Below are 18,568 nucleotides of genomic sequence, written 5' to 3'. Positions count from 1 at the left end.
CCCCTATTATCCCAACTGCTGGATGGTTATCTCTTTGTTTCACCTGGTAGTCCCGGTTGATGCGATGTTGCAAAATGAGCATGTCTCGGGTCTTCTCCAGCTCCAGAACTGTCTCGGCATGGGCGGCCTCTGTCTCGTGCAGCTTCCGCTTCAGGCTCCGTTGGGCAGACGCCTCTTCATTCTCAGTCTCTTGCTCGAGTCTTTCTATGTACAGGGGCTGCAAGGAAGAAAGTACGGGGGGAAACTAAAGGAATAAAACGTGCGGGGCTCAAAACGTTAGGGACTACCATGCCATAATGCATTCCCTTAACCATTTTGTGGTTAAGCAGCATGGTTTAGCGTGTTGTCTGAACCAAGCCTCCCTGAAATAGTGGCCCACAGCTACCTGGATTAGTCTGGATTGGAGTTCTCCCTCTTTAGTCTGCTTTTCCAAGATGGCCACCTTCTCCTGCGAGGAGTCAACTTCCTGGGACTGTGCCAGCAATAGCTGGCTCACTTCCTGTTTCAATTCCTCATTCCGACCTTGTGGGAAGAGACAAAAGCATGGGAGGAAGCATAAGATTGCCATATGTCATGTTTATGATGGACCTGACAATTCCTTTCACATGACACCCTTGTTTTTACTCAGTCTTATTGCTAAATAGCAGGCAACTTCAAAGGTGTGCATAGTATTATTATTATTATTATTAGAAATGATGTCTGAGGATGGGGGTATAAAAAAAAGATAAAATAATAACAGCAACAATGAGTTGGAATTTTATATGAGAGAGCTGGAATTCCCAGGACTTCCTAAAAGGATCCTTTCCATCATTAGGGGCCAAAGTAAACTCCCTATTATTTCTTTAAAGCATCTTTATCCCGCTTCTCAGCTGGAGTGACTTAAATACAATCAATAAAAACAAGACAGTCCCTGTTCGTAGACTTATAATCTAAAAAGGCACGACACAAAAGGAAAGAGGGATGGGAAGGAAGAGGAAAAAATGCAAATGTATTAAAATGTATGGGATACTTTGGGTCTTTGATTCATTGAGAACTTCTCTAAATGAGCGATTTATAGCACACTTGTGATTGGCCACTCATGGAAGTTTGCGGGTCCATTACATGATGTCGTCAATAGCCAGGACGCCTCTTGCGCTATACCCTGGAAATCATGCATTTAAAAAAAAACATAGATAGTGTGGTATTACCCAGATATGAAGGATTCTCTCCACCACTAGGGTGCTGTCTTATTAAAACACAATGGGGCCCTTTCCAAGAAGGTAACAAATCCCATGGTCACGTGTGAAGGAGTGCATCACAATGGTGGGAACACTGCAAGGATGAAAGCCCTGGTAAGGCACAGGATTTTTCCTGTGTGTAGAGAAGCTCTGAGTCTATTCATCATCCTGCTCAAAGCAGCCTCCAGCTCACTCCTCACCAATTTCCTTTTCCAACTGCTCTTCAAGCTTTTTCTTCTCTGCTATGGCTGAGCTGAGTTGTTCTTCCAAGCAAGGGATGTTGTCCTTCTGGGGCACCTCGTCCAGGTTTTGCTGAGCAGCGTTCATGCAGCTAAAAGACACACAGGCGAGGAAAATGAAGGATTCTCCATTATCTTTCAGGTGTCCCAAGATCCTTTTCTATTTTTATGGGAGGTGACAGCAGTGGCGGCCTTTGTAGGGAAACAAACTTGAAAAGGCCACAGGGTTTGCTTATCTTTGCCCATCAACCCATCCTCACCTCTCCAACAATTTATCATAATCCACCTTCAGCAAATCTCGCTCTGTCTCCAGGTCCCGGACTCTCTCCTGAAACTGAGAAGGGAACAGATGGGATCCTAGCTCAGCCTGAGTATCAGATTGGAACAGGCCGATCAAAGATCCGTTTTGCCGGATTCACAACTATAAATATAGGAACGTTTGGATCTTTCGAAGGCCAAATGACAGAAATGCAGTAGATCCTTTTTGGGGGGAGTGGGTGTCTGTCCACTGGGCCAATGCCTCTCTCGTGGATTTCCAAGGCACTGACGAGACCAGTGGGACACTAGCAAACAGGTTTATTTCCCGCAGCAAAACAGAGTTAGCACAGCTGTGGGCAGCACCCCAAAAAGAGAGAGGAGAGCGGCCGGAGAACAGTTATGGTTTTAATAGTGTGTGGTAGACAGTCTCTTTTCCATGAGAACTACTAGTTAAATACATTACGAACTCAGCCTTCAAGATTAGAACCCTGTTACTTCCAGAAAGCAATTTTCTGAACATGCCTGTCAGTTCTTTTTAGTATACACTGTTTCTACACAGAGCTCCATTATGATTTCACAAGCATTGTTCAACATAGCAAATTTCCTTCAGGTATTTTTAGGTCTTTTCTTACAGAGGTGGTTTCTACTTAAAGGGCTTAACAAACAGCATGTTGGTTTGAAAACGGGTCAAGTGAGATTGTGAGAAGGACAAAGTTAAGAAACAGATGCCCACAGCATTTATAAGACATACACACAGTATATAACGCAAAAGGAATTTGAGTGTTCATTTACGGTCTTAAGGGATTCTTAATCATTTTTGCACTGCAATATTGCTTTCACACATTCTTAACACCTCCAGCCGAAACTTTTGCTATACCTTGGGCTTAGGGTGACCATATGAAAAGGAGGACAAGGCTCCTGTATCTTTAACATTATTATTATGATTATGATTATGATTATTTCTATGCTGCCCCATAGCTGAAGCTGTCTGGGCAATTTACAAAATATTACAACATTATACATTAAAATCGATATACAAAATTTCAAACCATAAAAATGTAAAAACCAGATAGCATACAAAGACAGCATTCATTTAAAAAACTTTATTATTATTTTTATTACATTTATATCCCGCCTTTTTTTCTTCAAAGTACCCAAGGCGGCATACATAATTCTCCTTCCCTTCATTTTATCCTCACAACAACAACCCTGTGAGGTAGGTTGGGCTAAGAGTCTATGACTGGCCCAAAGTCACCCAGTGAATTTCCATGGCCGAGTGGGGACTAGAACCCGGATCTCCCGACTCCCAGTCCAACACCTTAGCCACTACACCACACTGGCTCTTTGAGCTCTTAGCCAGACCTAACGATAGATATGGGGGTTTATTAAAACTCAGCATATGCTAAATAACTGGGAGAAGAGAAAAGACCTGTCCTCTTTTGTACCTGCAACAAAAGCTGGGGTGAGACACCCTCCAACCGCAAATAGGAAAAAACCAAACAATTATAAAAACTGTTTAAATAGATTTGTGTGTGTATGTATGTATGTGTGTATGTATATATATATATATATATTCTTATTCTTATTGGCAAGTTATGTTACACTGCCTCAAACTATGTAAACATATCATAACCTATCACATCAATATACAAATCCATGTCATATCTCCAATTTAAACAAAATACTTATAGCCAATTACAACACCCTCTTTTGTACCTGGTCACTCTAGTAGAGCTCCTACAGCTTTAAGCGTTCTGATGAAGAGGGCATTTCACCAGGGGCTGCATGCATGCAAATGACACCTGCTGAAATTCCCCTTTCAATACAACTGTTAAAGATGCAGGAGCCCGGTCCTCCTTTCCATGTGGCCACCCTACTTGAGCTGCCAAACCGTAGAACCACCCTCAGGGAGCCTGCGTTGGAGAACTTGCATTTCAGGCCTAGATAGGCCTGGAGAATGGTTGGTGTGGACTAGAGAGGTCCCCAAAGGTAGAGTGAGTTTAGAAAAGGGAGAGTTTTGAGAGTAGTACTGTCCTGGGGTGGAATTTCAGAGACTCCTTACATCTTTCAGGGTCCTTTGCAATGGAGAAAGGATCTCCAGTTGACTCTCCAGTGCTACCACCTTCTGGTTCTCTTCCTTCAGGAGGGCACTGAGCTCTTCAACCTGAGCCAGCAAGGCCTCGCTAGCTGTCCTCAATGCCTCTTGGTTCTAGAGGGAGTAAGCAAGAAAGGAAAGGCAGGTCAGGAGATCTAGAGCCTTGGGTCACCTAGGAGACCTGAGTTCAATTCCCAGGGTTCCCAGCAAATAAAACTAGGGAGAGTTACCTGCTGGAGCTGAGTCTCGTAAGCCTAGGAGGGAAAGCAAAATGCTGTATTAATGGGGGTAAGGTGACCATATGGAAAGGAGGACAGAGCTCCTGTATCTGTGTAGAAAAGGGAATTTCAGCAGGTGTCATTTATATGCATATAGCACCTGGTGAAATTCCCTCTTCATCACAACAGTTAATGCTGCAGGAGCCCTGCCCTCTTTTATATCTGGTCAAGATACAAACAAAAACAGTTCTTGAAATAAGACAGAAAAAGACCAGTTTCCCCCAAATTTTTCTACCCCGGCCCAGTTTTCTTATCTCTATGAATGACACCCAGAAACATAGGCTATGGAGTCCCCAACCATTTTGGTGGAATTTTGAGCGAGTGTTATGGGTGCTCTCACAAAATGGCTGCCATGACAGGGTGGGCGGTTGCCCATTCACAAAATGGCTGATATGATGGGCATGGCCTATCGCAAGGAGGGGATTTGAAGAATAGAGAGGATGAGTTCAGCTCTTTCAAAGCATGGAAAGGGAGTGAAAGGTGGCAACTGATAGGAAATTTGATTGAAAGGAAGGAACAAGGTGGGAAGAGTCAGGGAGCAAAGAGGGAGCCAGGGAACAAGAAAGGAACCAGGAAACAAAGAAGGTTGAAGACTATTAGGATGAGAAACCTGAAAGTTATGAGCAATTCAGCATAAAGAGCAGACGGTATAAGAGTTTCAAAAAGGATAGTGGGACTCACTTCTCGTAAGCCAGTAAACTGGGCTTTGGTTACCACCAATTCTGAATTCTTGGCCCTTAAAAGCTTCTGCAGCCGGATCAATGCAACATTGTCCTGGATGGCAGCTCTGGTTGAGCAAAGCAAAGAAAGCGGGCAGACATGTTGGCCTTGAGTTGGAGAAAGCAGCCAGTGCTAGATATGATCCCAACCACCACTTCTCCATCCCCTTCTTATTTTTTATTATTGCATTTATATCCCACCTTTTTTCCTCCAAAGAACCCAAGGTAGTGTACATAATCCTCCTCAGCACTGTGCTTTCTCTGCCTGTCTGCCTGTCTGTCTCTCTCTCTCTCTGGCCGTAGCTAGACCTAAGGTTTATCCCAGGATCATCCTGGGTTCGTCCCTGCCTGAGCGCTGGATGCCCTGTGTGGCACTTAGATGAACAGGTTTGACCCCAGGACAATCCTGGGATAAACCTTAGGTCTAGCTACGGCCTCTCTCTCTCTCTCTCTCTCTCTCTCTCTGAAAAGGTGTATTGTGAACCTATTATTCAGAAAGCTTTCATTTCGCCAGTCTAAAACCAAGCTCTGAAATTCATATTTTAACATCCAAGAATCCTGTTTCCAATTAGACTCTGTCTATAAGAACAGAATTAAAAGTGCCTTAAAACATGGCTACAGACTGGGGGGGGAAACACCCTGTCAATGTAAGCATGGAACAAAACCACTGAGCTACTGTAGGTGGAGAATGAAGCTGTACCGGCGTCCCTGGGCCTCCAGGTGACGTTGTTGGGACCGGATGCTTTCTGGGTCGGTCTCTCTATCATGGGTGGAACTCAGCGACTCAGGATCCAGTTCACCAGGATCCCTGGTGAAATGCCCGGGATCGCCGGCTGGGTCCAGGAGGTTGTAAATGCCTCCTTGAGAGAGGGAGTGGTGCCGGCCTCTTTAAAAGAGGCGGTAATTAGACCACTCCTGAAGAAGCCTAATCTGGACCCGGAAGATGTTAACAACTACAGGCCGGTGGCTAATATCCCTTTCCTGGGCAAGGTGCTTGAGCGGGTGGTTGCAGGACAACTCCAGGCACTCTTGAATGAAACGGATTATCTAGATCCATTTCAATCGGGTTTCAGGCCTGGTTTTGGAACGGAAACTGCCTTGGTCGCCCTGTGGGATGACCTCTGTCGGGAGAGAGACAGGGGGAGTGCGACCCTGTTGGTTCTCCTAGACCTCTCAGCGGCCTTCGATACCATCGACCATGGTATCCTTCTGGATAGGTTGTCTGAGCTGGGAGTTGGAGGTACTGCGTTGCAGTGGTTCCGCTCCTACTTGGATGGCCGATTCCAGAAGGTGGTGCTGGGGGATTATTGCTCTGTGCCGTGGCTCCTAAGCCATGGGGTTCCGCAGGGCTCTATTTTATCCTCTATGCTGTTTAACATATACATGAAGCCGCTGGGGGAGGTTATCCGGAGATGTGGACTGAGGTGTCATCAATATGCGGATGACACCCAGCTCTACCTTTCCTTTTCATCAAACCCAGGTGAGGCAGTGACTGTTCTGAACCAGTGCCTGGGCACGGTAATGGACTGGATGAGGGCTAACAAACTGAGACTCAATCCAGACAAGACGGAGGTACTGTTAGCGGGTGGTTCATTTGTCCGGCGAGGTGATGTTTGCCCTGTCCTGGACGGGGTTGCACTCTCCCTAAAGGATCGGGTCCGTAGTTTGGGGGTGCTCTTCGATCCAGAACTGTCACTTGAGGCACAGGTGAACTCAGTGGCAAAGAGCACCTTTTATCAGCTTAGGCTGATATACCAACTGCGCCCTTATCTGGACAGTGATAGCCTAGCTACAGTTATCCATGCTCTGATAACCTCTCGTTTGGATTACTGCAATGCGTTATACGTGGGGCTGCCTTTGAAAACGGTCCGGAAGCTTCAGCTGGTACAAAACAGGGCAGCCCGTTTACTAACAGGGACTGGCTGGCGAGATCACATTACGCCAGTCCTTTTACAACTTCATTGGCTGCCAGTCCAGGTCCGGGCCCGATTCAAAGTGCTGGTATTGACATTTAAAGCCCTAAACGGTTTGGGGCCAGGTTATTTGAAGGAACGCCTCCTCCCATATGTACCTACCCGGACCTTAAGATCATCTACAGGGGCCCTTCTCCGTGAGCCCCTGCCAAAGGAAGTGAGGCAGGTGGCTACTAGGAGGAGGGCTTTCTCCGCTGTGGCACCCCGGTTGTGGAATGAGCTCCCCAGAGAGGTCCGCCTGGCGCCTACACTGTACTCCTTTCGTCGCCAGCTGAAGACCTTTTTATTCACTCAGTATTTTAACACTTAATTTTAACTTAAATTTAAATTATACTGTTTTAACTCTGTATTTTAACCTTATATCAATTTTGCTGCGTGGTTTTATCCTGGTTGTGCTTTTTATATTGTATTTTGTATTTGTATTTTTAACTTGTTGGTTGTTTTATGATGATTTTAATTTTTGTGAACCGCCCAGAGAGCTTCGGCTATTGGGCGGTATAAAAATGTAATAAATAAATAAATAAATAAATAAATAACTCTGCCAGCACCAGGCTGTGGGTTCTGCAAAGGAGAGAAAAGTGAAAGGAGTGCGAAATAGGAAGGAGAGAAGATGATGCATAATATTTGTATACATTAAAACTTTGTGAAATACAGGCTATTTTTTTTTTTAAAAAAAGGGCTGATCCCTTTCCAGCACTGAGGTTGAACATAAAGAAAAGTCCCTACAGTGAGACAGGAGGGATTAAAACCTTGTGGAGTCAATGCTCCTCATGTATTTGGTTTGGTGTTGCAGCACCAAGACAAGAACGAGGGCGCCACAGATCGTCACGGTGGGGCATTTGCCAAGGCCCAGTTTGCTTTAAGGGCCTGCCCAGCTGAGAATGGTACTGCCTTTGCAGCATAATAGAACCCAAGGCTCGCTCTCACTTCAGCAAAGATGTCCGTTGGTGTATAACGAGCGTTCACTGCTTCTGCCCTGTCATATTGCTCACACGGTGGCAAGAGTCTCCCTGTCTCCCTCTGCTAGCCAGATCCTCCAAAACTGACAACAGCACTGCTTAAGGCACTACTGGGATGAGACATAAGAACAGAGGAAGCTTCCTTGTACTGAGTTGACCCATTTGGTCCATCTAATCCTGTATTGTCGTCACTGACTGGTAGCACCTCACCAGGGTATCGGGCAGGAGATTGTCCTAACTTGACCTGGAGATGCTGGCAATCGAACCTGGGACCTTCTGCATGCAAGGCAGGTGCTGTATCACTGAGCTACAGCTCCTCACCACCTAGGTAGTCAAGAGAGGCAAAGTAGAATGAGATTGGATTTGTGGGTTTACAGATGATACTATTATTGGCACTCCCTGGTATGTCTGAGAGAATGTCGTCATCACACCATCATCCTTCTGATGAGGTCCATATTATTAGCCTGGGTTTCTTGTGTATAAAAACACTAGCATGTTCAATATGTTTTGTAATAGTAGTGATTTCATTCTGTCAAATATTGGCCTGATCTGTTCTGCTGTGTTATACTTCTGTCCACTTAGCTGGGAGACTATTTGTTTATAACTCAGTAAAGTTTCCCAAGTCCTTCACTTTCTGGAATCAGTCTGCTTTATTCAGCCAGTTCTGTTATGGGATGAATGACTGTGGCCAGGTCCACTTTCTATAGGATGGGACACTGCCATTGCACCTACTTCTTTCAGATTTACTACATATACTGTATATCCTAGCAATTTATTTATTTATTTATTACATTTTTATACTGCCCAATAGCCGAAGCTCTCTGGGCAGTTCACAAAAATTAAAACCACAATAAAACAACCAACAGGTTAAAAGCACAATTACGAAATACAGTATAAAAAGCGCAACCAGGATAAAACCACGCAGCAAAATTGATATAAAATTAAAATACATTGTTAAAACAGTAAAATTTAAATTTAAGTTAAAATTAAGTGTTAAAATACTGAGTGAATAAAAAGGTCTTCAGCTGGCGACAAAAGGAGTACAGTGTAGGCGCCAGGCGGACCTCTCTGGGGAGCCCATTCCACAACCGGGGTGCCACAGTGGAGAAAGCCCTCCTCCTAGGGCAACAATATTTAAGCACAAAGGCGGGGAGTAGAATCTACCCTTTAGGTGCCTGCCTTTGCTATAGGGTTTCTCCTGGTTCCATCATCATCATCATCATCATCATTATCATCATCGCATTTGTATCCCGCCTTTTATCCTCCAAGGAGCCCAAAGCGGCGTACATAATCCTCCTTCTCTGCTCCATGTTATCCTCACAACAACAACCCTGTGAGGTAGGTTGGGCTGAGAGTCACCTAGTAAGCTTCCATGGCCGAGTGGGGATTAGAACCCAGATCTCCTGACTCCCAGTCCAACACTTTAGCCACTACACCGCACTGGACCATGTGGCTACAAGATGTTCTCCTTTTCTTTCTTCCCTCCCTCTCCCTCTCTCTCTCCACCCCCTTCATCCTCACAAAGTCAGCCAATGAGCTTCACAGCTGGGAAGGGATTAAAGGGGAGGAGCCATCGATCAGGGACAAAAGCCCTGCTTTGCAAGCCGAAGGTTCTAGGTTAAACCCCCAGCATCCCCCATTCAAAGGGGGAGATCAGGTAGCATGGTTGGGAACAACCTCTCTCTAGCCCAGATCTTGGAAGGCCTCCTGCTAGTCAGTAATAGACAGTAATAGACTTGATGACTCAATGATCTGACTCAGGATGAAGAGCCTCCTATGCTGATATCATTTGAACCTGGGCATCCCAGGTTAATATCCTAACTATCACATCATACTGGATCTCACACTGGTACTTTGTCCCCCTAGGACAGAAGTGCACAACATCAGGCCCAGGGCCAAATCCAACCCTCCAGAGTTCTCCAGACAGCCATGGCCCAACCTACAGTACTTTCCCCAACCATAAGTTCATTGGGTGGTTTTCTGCCTTTTGTACATCCCCCCTTCTAAAAGATTGAAACACCTCTCCTAAGGTTTAAATTACTAGCAGTAAGAGCTTTCAGCTAATATATGGTGGTAATTTTGGCTCCACCTATTTTGCATTTGATCCCACCCATCCCGAGAACTTCTCCAAAATGGAATTTGGACCTTGGGTTGAGAGGGGTTCAGCCCGGTGCCCTGGGACAACCCACATGGTCAGCAAGGTAAGTTAGTCCTTGTACTCCCTGGGCCTGCACCTGGAACCCCATAGCCCAAGCTAGGATGGGCAGGCAAGACTCACAGTCTCTCCGTTTCCGCTCGGGATCCCTCCAGGACATGATCCCCGTATCTGGGAGGGGCTGTGTGAGTTGGTCTGACCGCTGGCCCGTGCACCCGCATCCCTGTCGAGCAAGAAAGAAAACGACGAATTGGATTACAGGTGCCCTTAACCCTCGTCACAGAATGCGACAACATTAGCAGAGTCCATGAAAAGTCCACATGGTTCCTAAAACGAGACCTGCCGTGATAACCTTCATAAGCTGAAAGTGTTGCTTAGCCTAGAACATCCCCAGTGAGGAACACAGCGCCCCCACGCTCTTCTGACCTTTTCGTAGTCTCTCAGGAACTCGTCCAGCAGCGGTGTGTGCTCGACGAAGTCCTGTGTCGACCCTGGGAGAGACATAGCCGTATGGACAATGTCGGCCACAGCCCTGCAGCTGCAGCTGCTGCTTGTAGAAGAGCAGGCGGTTCCTCAGCCCCTCGTTACGCTTCTCCAGGTCCCGGACCCGTTCCTGCATCACTTCCAGGTCCTCCTCGAGATCTAGGTTCCGGCCAGAGCTTCGGAACCAGCTGCCGGGTCTCACGTCGACTTGTGCTCGCTCGTGACTGAGCCTCGATAGTTTGGTGCCCATCCTGGAGGAGCAAGGAGAGAAGACCCAGTCTTCAGAAGGAATGGTGTGGTTTTATTTGGCACTAATAGTCCTTTCTTATTCTTATTCTTATTGCATTTATATCCTGCCTTTTTTTCCTCCAAGATACCCAAAGTGGCGTACATAATCCTTCTCCTCCTCTCCACTTTATCCTCACAACAACAACCCTGTGAGGTAGGTTGGGCTGAGAGTCTGTGACTGGCCCAAAGTCAGCCAGTGGGTTTCCATGGCTGAGTGGGGACTAGAACCCGGATCTCCCAAGGTCAAGACTTTTCTCTTCTCCCAGGCATTTTAACAGTATTTAACAACGTTAAGTTTGTTTTTAATGGACCCCAGAATTGTTTTTAAATGGTTACTGTTGTTTTTATACTGTTTTTTATGTTTTTGATGGTTTTTAAATTTTGTATTTTTAATGTTTACCATTTTTAATTGTTGTAAACTGCCCAGAGAGCTTCGGCTGTGGGGTGGTATATAGATGTAATAAATAAATAAACTTCCAGTCCAACACTTTAGCCACTACACCACACTGGCTATTGGTTTGGGGTTCCATTCTGAGTTCTGGGCACTGCACAGAGCATTTTAGAAGACTGCTGATCGAGTTGGAAAGGATGACAAGAAGAGCTGTGAGGTTGATGGACTCAAAGTGGAATCGTAGGGGGTTTGATTGAAAGAGGAACTGAATATACACAGACTAGAGAAAAGATGAATGCAATGAAAGGCTAGCGTAGATACAGCACATACTTTAAACGGTAGATCTAAACGGTATATGTGATTCCCTATCTACCATCGTAAATGCTGCAAACCTTGTGTTCTAACATTAGAGGTCACTATGACACTCCTGGCATAGTGAGCCTGATGGCAGAGCACCAACTGACAGAATGCAGGGTTAGACCTCATGCATTGAGCAAAGGAAAAACATCAGCTCCTTCAGTCTTTTAAAGACAAGCATTTATAGTTCCATTGATCGGACTGAACATCATAATTACACTTGAACCAAAAACCACGGGGCGGGGAGGGGAGAGGAGGAAAAGCTACTACTGATCACAGATAATGGACTGTTACAAACTATGGTGACAGGTTTTGGTTCCTCACCAGCGAGGGAAAGACCTCCGTTGCATGCTTAGTGGCATTCTCCTTTATTACTGCTTCTGCATATCTAACTTTGAACCAAAGCAAGGGGCTGAACCCTAGCTTATTTTGTGGGGTGAGTGGGAATAGTCATTTCGGTAAGATACTAGATTTAATAGATAAATTAATGGAAAAGATGATCAATTATTTCACCTAGTTGATCACGAGTAATGGACCACACAAAAAGGTATCTTCTGACAACGAGCAACAGTTCAATTCCTATCTGCCACTCCCCAATACCTTTTGATCCTGTCCTCTTGCTTCCGGGCGAACTCTTTGAGCAGCAAATTTTCATCATGAAGTCGTAGAAAACCATCCTCCAGCTCTGTGCGGCTCACCCGGTTGATCTGGCGCCTAGTCCTTGCCAACGAGCCTGATCCTGGCGTCAAGGAAGAGAGAAGGGAAGATCAGCAGCAGCTACAGGGACTGGAAATGATGGGGAGAAGTCAGTGTCCACCCTCAGTGAAGTTGTGTGTATCCTCACTTCTGAGCAGGAAGGCTCCTCTTCAGGGTTTCTGGCTGCCAAGTCATGCCCTCCTCCAGAATACTATTTACATTCTTCTTTGCCAACATATCATCATCTTTCCCTGGCTGCTGAACATGCTCAATTCTCATTGGATTGCATTGGGGTTGTTTGGCCCCCTTAGATTTTAAATTTCAATACATCTTCAAACCTCAGTTCCTCAGGCTCATACATAGCCAGTCTAAATGTTCAGTGGGGGTGCTGAAAAAGTATTTATTTTATTTTATTTATTACATTTTTTTACTGACCAATAGCTGAAGCTCTCTGGGGGCTATCCGTCTGATTTGCAGGCCTCTTAAAGACTGTTTTTAATTATTTATTTATAAAAAATTAGGGAGGGCAAAGAAAATTAAAGGGGAGCCAGCCCAGCCTTGGCTACAGGCCTGTAGTTCCCTTGACCATACCGACACCTATATCTTGTTCTTCAGTTACTCCATTTAGCTCAGCGTCTGTCGGCACTCAACACCCAAGTCTGCTATTAGAAGGATTGGTTCTGATCGTGTGGAAGGCTTACTAGGATGAAGGCAGGCTTGCTATGAAACGCTGGCTTATAATTCACGTTCTCTAATCACCTACCTTTCATCCACATTTTCAGTCCATGGGATTTCATGGGGAGAATAGCGGAAGACGATACATCTACAGTAAAGAAAATATGCAGATGGAGAATAGGATCATCATTATAGAAACCCATTGTTGTATAAAGTACACATGTGGTTTGCATGGAGGGAGGGAGGGAACAGGAATGCACAGATAATACTATTCCTTTATTATGTGTCTGCAAAATTATGCTCTGCTTGCACCTAATTTAAAGCCTTTGATTCATGCTTCTGTCGTGTTTCTCTGAAAACTCCTGCTTTCAATGGGAGGCAAATGAAGAGGCCTGCTAGGTAATTCACAAAGCTTTTATTAAGCAACAAACATCTCTTCCACCTAAAAAGAGTCTTATCTCTTGGTAACTTCCCCCTAGGCAGAACTATGCAAACTAAGCGAGACAATTGTCCGATCAAGGAGAACAGGAAGCGTTTCCCAAACACCGGTAACTTCAGAGAGCCTGGTGAGGAGGCAGATTCTGGCACAATTCTAGCCGGACTGACCTTCTCACGCCTTCCTTCCACTCCATGCGTTTGAGCTTCCGGTGGACCCTAGCATCAGCTAGCTTGTCGGGGCACTCTCCTCCAGAAGAAAGCTCACTTCCCACTGTGTGTGTAGGATTTGGCCTTGAGGAGATAAGCTCTGGAGAGGGCTGACTCCCAGCTGGTGAATTGCCCGTGAGAGCTTCCTTCCCCACTGGTACAGGCTGGCTGGTGTCTGGCACCACCTCCTCTAGTTCCAAATCTGAGTCTGATTGATTACCTGAAACACCTTCTCCCAAAATGGGGGCAGTAGGGTTAGCCATGACAGCTTCACCTTTTGAGACAGGACCAAATAGGATTTTCAATCTGAGTTCCACAGCATACTTAGCAAATATTATTTACTAAGTAATCCGTGTTTATTACAGTACTGCGATTGCTGCAACTACAGAATGAAGTATCTAGAAGGGGGGTTACGTAACTGGATGATTGCAGCTTTTACTTTTCTTGGCAAAGATAAACATGAAAATATACTGTCAAAAAAAAATCTGGCAAAACTCTGAATCACAGAGCTTTACCAGTTTCCCATAGCTTCTCTACATGAGCAATTCATTGCACACTCATGACTGGCAACTGTGGGATGCTTGCAGGTCCTTTATATGACACCGACAACCTCCAGTACGTCTCCCATGCTTTCCCCCAGTAATCTCACTTTTTAAAAAACAGAGATAATGCAGTATTTAAATTATCATGGTTTTAATTCCACCACTAGATGGCATCATTTCATTTAGCAGAATAGCATCGCTCAGAGGGGAAGTTTTCAATTCGCCGTTGGTCACCGTCTAAAGAAGACCATACTGAACACTCAAGAAAAATAAAGCCTGGTAAGGCTGCGGGGTTTTTCCCCGTTAATGTAGAGATGTGCCCCCGGAGAAGGAATCCATGAAGCTAAACAAAGGGGGAACTTCCAGGAGATGGGGATGGGGTTGAGTTTCAATGTTCTGCATAGTGCATTTCACTGCATGACAAGGGTAAGGAAATGATCCAAAACAATCAAGTCAGTGTGCAGGTTTGTATAATTTATCCCACTTGCAGAAGTCAACTGTTCTCAACAAAGAATAAGGATTTTAAAAAACTGTTCTTGTTCAGCGTATCTAGCTCTAGATGTCCCCACATTTTGTGAAGATTTCAGAGTGAACTATAGCAGGGAGGCCTCCCAAACCGCCCTTTCCCGGCAGAATCCTGACCTTGTATGGCTGCTATCACTGATGGCTTCTGGTTAGTGTCTCGGACTGGCAGGTCCCCCGCTGTTTCGTCCAACAAAAGCAGCGACATGCTAAGCAAGGAGGAAATGTGACCTGGAATGAAAACGAAATGGCAACAGTGAGACTTGCTAAGAGAGCTCTGGAAGAAACTAATTATGGGGTTTCCTGTGTTGAGCATGATGGGATCATTTAGAAATGATTCCTCCTGCTAGAAAGGCAATTAGCAAAGAAAAAGAAAAAGGCAAACTGTTAAATCCGGCATAAATTGTTTGGATCCAGGTTATTTGAAGGACCACCCACATGAGCCTGCACATGCTTTAAGAGCATCACCATGGGCCCTTTTCACTGACCCACCGCTAAGATCAGTAAGGCTGGTGGGCACTAGAATCATAGAATAGTAGAGTTGGAAGGGGCCTATAAGGCCATCAAGTCCAACCCCCTGCTCAATAGAGAAAGGGCCTTCTCAGTAATGGCCCCTACCCTATGGAATTCTCCCAAGATGGTTGCTCCATCTGTGGCTGTTTTTAGGAGGGATTTAAACACATACATGTTCTCTATCTCTTTCAATGTTCTTTCTTTCTTTCTTCTATTTTTAATCCGTCCAATAACAAGCATTCTCTGGGCACATTATAAATAGTAAAAAGAATAAAATACAAAACAAGTATTTAAAATAATAAAATAGAACACACTTATGTAAAAGAATGCATATATTTAACAGAGTAATTGAAAAGATCTCAGGGGTATTTGCTGCTGTTAGATATTAAGAATTGTATTTTTATTTATTTATTTATTTATTTATTTATTGCATTTCTACACCGCCCAATAGCCGAAGCTTTCTGGGTGGTTTACAAAATTAAGACAATTCAAAACAAAACAACAGTGTAAAACCGTAATATAAAATACAATCTAAAAGCACAACCAAGATAAAAACAGCAGCAATGCAAAAAAATACAAATTTAAAATACAAATTTAGCCAGCTTATTTTAAAATGGTTTCCATTTAAGGCAGACTCTATATATGAATGAATGAATGAACACACAGCGTGGCGGCGCCCCTCCTGTGGAATTCCCTGCCTCTGGAGGTCAGGCAGGCTCCAACCTTGTACTCCTTTCGGCGCCTCCTGAAAACATCTTTATTCCAAGAAGCCTTTCTTTAACATGCAGCCTTGAATTTCTGTGTTGTTGCTGTTTTGCTTCTTTTTAAATTTTGTTTTAACTGTTTTATTCTGTTTTTATTTTCATTTTACCTTGTACACCGCTCCGAAATTTTTTCAATGAGGAGCGATATATAAATATTCTAAATAAATAATTAAATAAAATAAATAAACACATAAACATTCACAACAATAGAGAGAAGCACAGTGCCATGACTGCAGAGGGCTGGAAATGGCCCCGGGGAAACCCTGGTTAGTGGCGGTGCTTAAGGACATGGGAGCAAGATCAAAGCCAGTCTCTCTCTTTCTCCATTACCCTGAGATGCTTTGAAGCTCTCTCTGCAGCCTGTTGCAGACAGAGGAATTAACTGTACTCTGTGTAGCTGCATCTCTCCCACGCCCACTTCATCGAGCGTATATATCTGGCTTAATTTCTCCATCTCTCCCCCCCCCCCACCCGCCCCGCTCCTAAATGGCCTGGAGGAGCTCTTGATGTTCCCTCCTCTACAGTCCTGAGGATTTTCTTCCCTGCTAATCTGCAGCCATCTGTCGAAAGCGATCATCCAGATCCCGGGGTGTTTTAGGACACCGTCTACATCCAGACTCTGCTGTTTCAACCCTATTTATCCCCCTGCTGAGATGCATGCATGTCTTGCAATGCCAGCACGGGAACAATGAATGGGCAAAGGGACACCAACCAGGAGCATCTGTCTGCCTGTCTAGAGGTTGCAGGGTCAAGCTGACCCTGTTCGCACATGCACGTTTGCCGTTCCAGGGATGCAGAACTGAGCAGTGGCTAGTATATGTGAATGAGCCATCTCAGGTCAAATGCCACATACAGGATGTTGCTCCCGCCATCCTAGTTTATCCCAAAATGTAATGCCCAGGAGTTCTGCCATTGTGTGGCATTGAAAAGGCAAGAAAGCACCTTTTCTTTCTTTTTTTTACCCACAATGCCACAGCTCCACTTCTGGAGCACTGCACACTAGTTTTAAAATCTCTTCACTGGCTGCCGATTGGTTTCTGGGTGAAGTATAAAGTGTTGGTTATCACCTTTAAAGCCCTACATGGTTTGGGTCCAGGCTACCTGTGGGATCGCCTTCTCCCGTACCATCCGCCCCCCACTCAGGTCCTCTGGGAAAAATCTAGTCAGTCAAAGTTAGGCTGACGGGTATTACCCAGAGTACCTTCTCTTCTACTGCTGCCAGACTGGAATGGCCTGCCGGAGGAGACTGGTCAACTTGACAGTCTAGTAGCATTCAAGAATGCTATCAAGACTGATCTCTTCTGGCAGGCCTATCCAGGGGGATTTTAGGATGTTTTTGGGATATTTTAATGATGTATATTATGTACTTAATTCACTTTTATGTATTTTATATTTACCGTTGTTCCCCACCTTGATCAAAATGGAGAGGAGGGTAAGAAATTATTATTATTATTATTATTATTATTATTATTATTATTATTATTATTATTACTACTACTACTACTACTATTATTATTATTATTATTCTGGGAAAACTGAAATGCCTTGCAGGCATCACCATTGATACTGTCCCCCAAAAGCTGCTTGAAGATAATGGGCCTGGACTCAGACTTCAGAAAGATCATCAAGTGTTGCATGTACTTATGTGAACCAGTCCTAAGCACCTCTTTAACGGAGTCATGAATTTTCTCAGGAAATTAAAAACAAAAAACAAAACAGAAGCAAAAGATCATGATCAGCAAAGGACAAACACAGACAGGAAGTTATCTTGACAAGGAAGTACCCATTCTCTTGAGATTTTGGAGTTGAGAGAGCTGTTTTTGATCGTCGCTTGCACCCTACTCCACCCTGTCCATCACGTCCCAGTTGGTTTCTCTAGGATGTGGAAAGCTAGAGACAGGCAATGGTTTTTAAGGGAACGGAATCAATGAAAAGCAGCTTTCCCAAAGTGTACACACACTTTTTTGGGGTCCACTGTGGCTTGCAGTCAAACAGTTTAAGCAGGTTTTGAAACTGTAGAAAAACCTGCCAAACCTACTGCAAAAGATAGAAGTGGGATGAGTCTACTACACAGCACAAGATCTCTCTATCTCTCTCTGTCTCTGCCTACATCTCTCTGAAAACAGACGAGATAAAGTTAGATACATCTCTGACTGGGTTCGGATGATCAGGTGGGGTGGGAGGAACCACCATGACATTCCCCCCCCCCGCCCATGCTTCTCACCCACCCACCATTGCACTATTTACTCACACTGTGGCGTGGGTTGTTGCGTCATCCAAACCCAGGGTGGTGTGTGGTGAGGGTGTTTACAAAACCACCCCACAAACCATGGCTTGTAGGACATACATGGTGGTTTAGAAGCCAGCCCTGCTACACACCTTGTCAGATTCAGACAATACAACAACCCAAACTATGGTGCACTATATGATTAAGATCTCAGGGCGGCGTACAGATAAAAGCATACAGAATAAAACAGTAAATATACACAGCTAAAAACAAATTGATTTGATTTGATTTAATACATTTATGTACCGCCCCACAGCCGAAGCTCTCTGGGCGGTTTACAAAAGTTAAAAACAGTGAACATTAAAAAGTATACAAAATTTAAAACCATCAAAAACATAAACAGTATAAAAACAATGGTATCCATTTAAAAAACAACTGTTCTGGGGTCTGTTAAAAACAAACTTAGCGTTGTTAAATGCTTGGGAAAAGAGAAAAGTCTTGACCTGGCGCTGAAAAGATAACAACGTTGGCACCAGGCGAGCCTCATCGGGGAGATCATTCCACAGTCGGGG

At 44.6% G+C, this 18,568-nt stretch overlaps 1 protein-coding gene across 1 annotated transcript in view; it reads right to left on the bottom strand.

Moving 5' to 3' along the window:
• The window catches only part of RPGRIP1 (RPGR interacting protein 1), a 35,971-nt gene extending 21,232 nt beyond the window's left edge, over nucleotides 1-14,739 (bottom strand). The window contains exons 1-15 of the mRNA XM_063137096.1: nucleotides 14,613-14,739; nucleotides 12,872-12,931; nucleotides 12,013-12,151; nucleotides 10,320-10,627; nucleotides 10,017-10,116; nucleotides 7,306-7,340; nucleotides 6,659-6,690; nucleotides 5,507-5,562; nucleotides 4,769-4,874; nucleotides 4,040-4,063; nucleotides 3,777-3,923; nucleotides 1,717-1,790; nucleotides 1,418-1,548; nucleotides 386-522; nucleotides 44-217 (exon numbers count right to left, since the gene is read on the bottom strand). Coding sequence (XP_062993166.1) covers nucleotides 44-217; nucleotides 386-522; nucleotides 1,418-1,548; nucleotides 1,717-1,790; nucleotides 3,777-3,923; nucleotides 4,040-4,063; nucleotides 4,769-4,874; nucleotides 5,507-5,562; nucleotides 6,659-6,690; nucleotides 7,306-7,340; nucleotides 10,017-10,116; nucleotides 10,320-10,627; nucleotides 12,013-12,151; nucleotides 12,872-12,931; nucleotides 14,613-14,700 — 1,611 coding nt within the window. The 5' untranslated portion in view covers nucleotides 14,701-14,739. The remainder of the gene's footprint in view (nucleotides 1-43; nucleotides 218-385; nucleotides 523-1,417; nucleotides 1,549-1,716; nucleotides 1,791-3,776; nucleotides 3,924-4,039; nucleotides 4,064-4,768; nucleotides 4,875-5,506; nucleotides 5,563-6,658; nucleotides 6,691-7,305; nucleotides 7,341-10,016; nucleotides 10,117-10,319; nucleotides 10,628-12,012; nucleotides 12,152-12,871; nucleotides 12,932-14,612) is intronic.
• Nucleotides 14,740-18,568: the final 3,829 nt, after the last annotated feature.

Source organism: Elgaria multicarinata, chromosome 11, assembly GCF_023053635.1.
Source record: "Elgaria multicarinata webbii isolate HBS135686 ecotype San Diego chromosome 11, rElgMul1.1.pri, whole genome shotgun sequence".
Taxonomy (NCBI): Eukaryota; Metazoa; Chordata; class Lepidosauria; order Squamata; family Anguidae; genus Elgaria; species Elgaria multicarinata.
The sequence above is the reverse complement of the archived record's forward strand: the minus strand, read 5'-3'. Positions and strand labels throughout refer to the sequence as shown.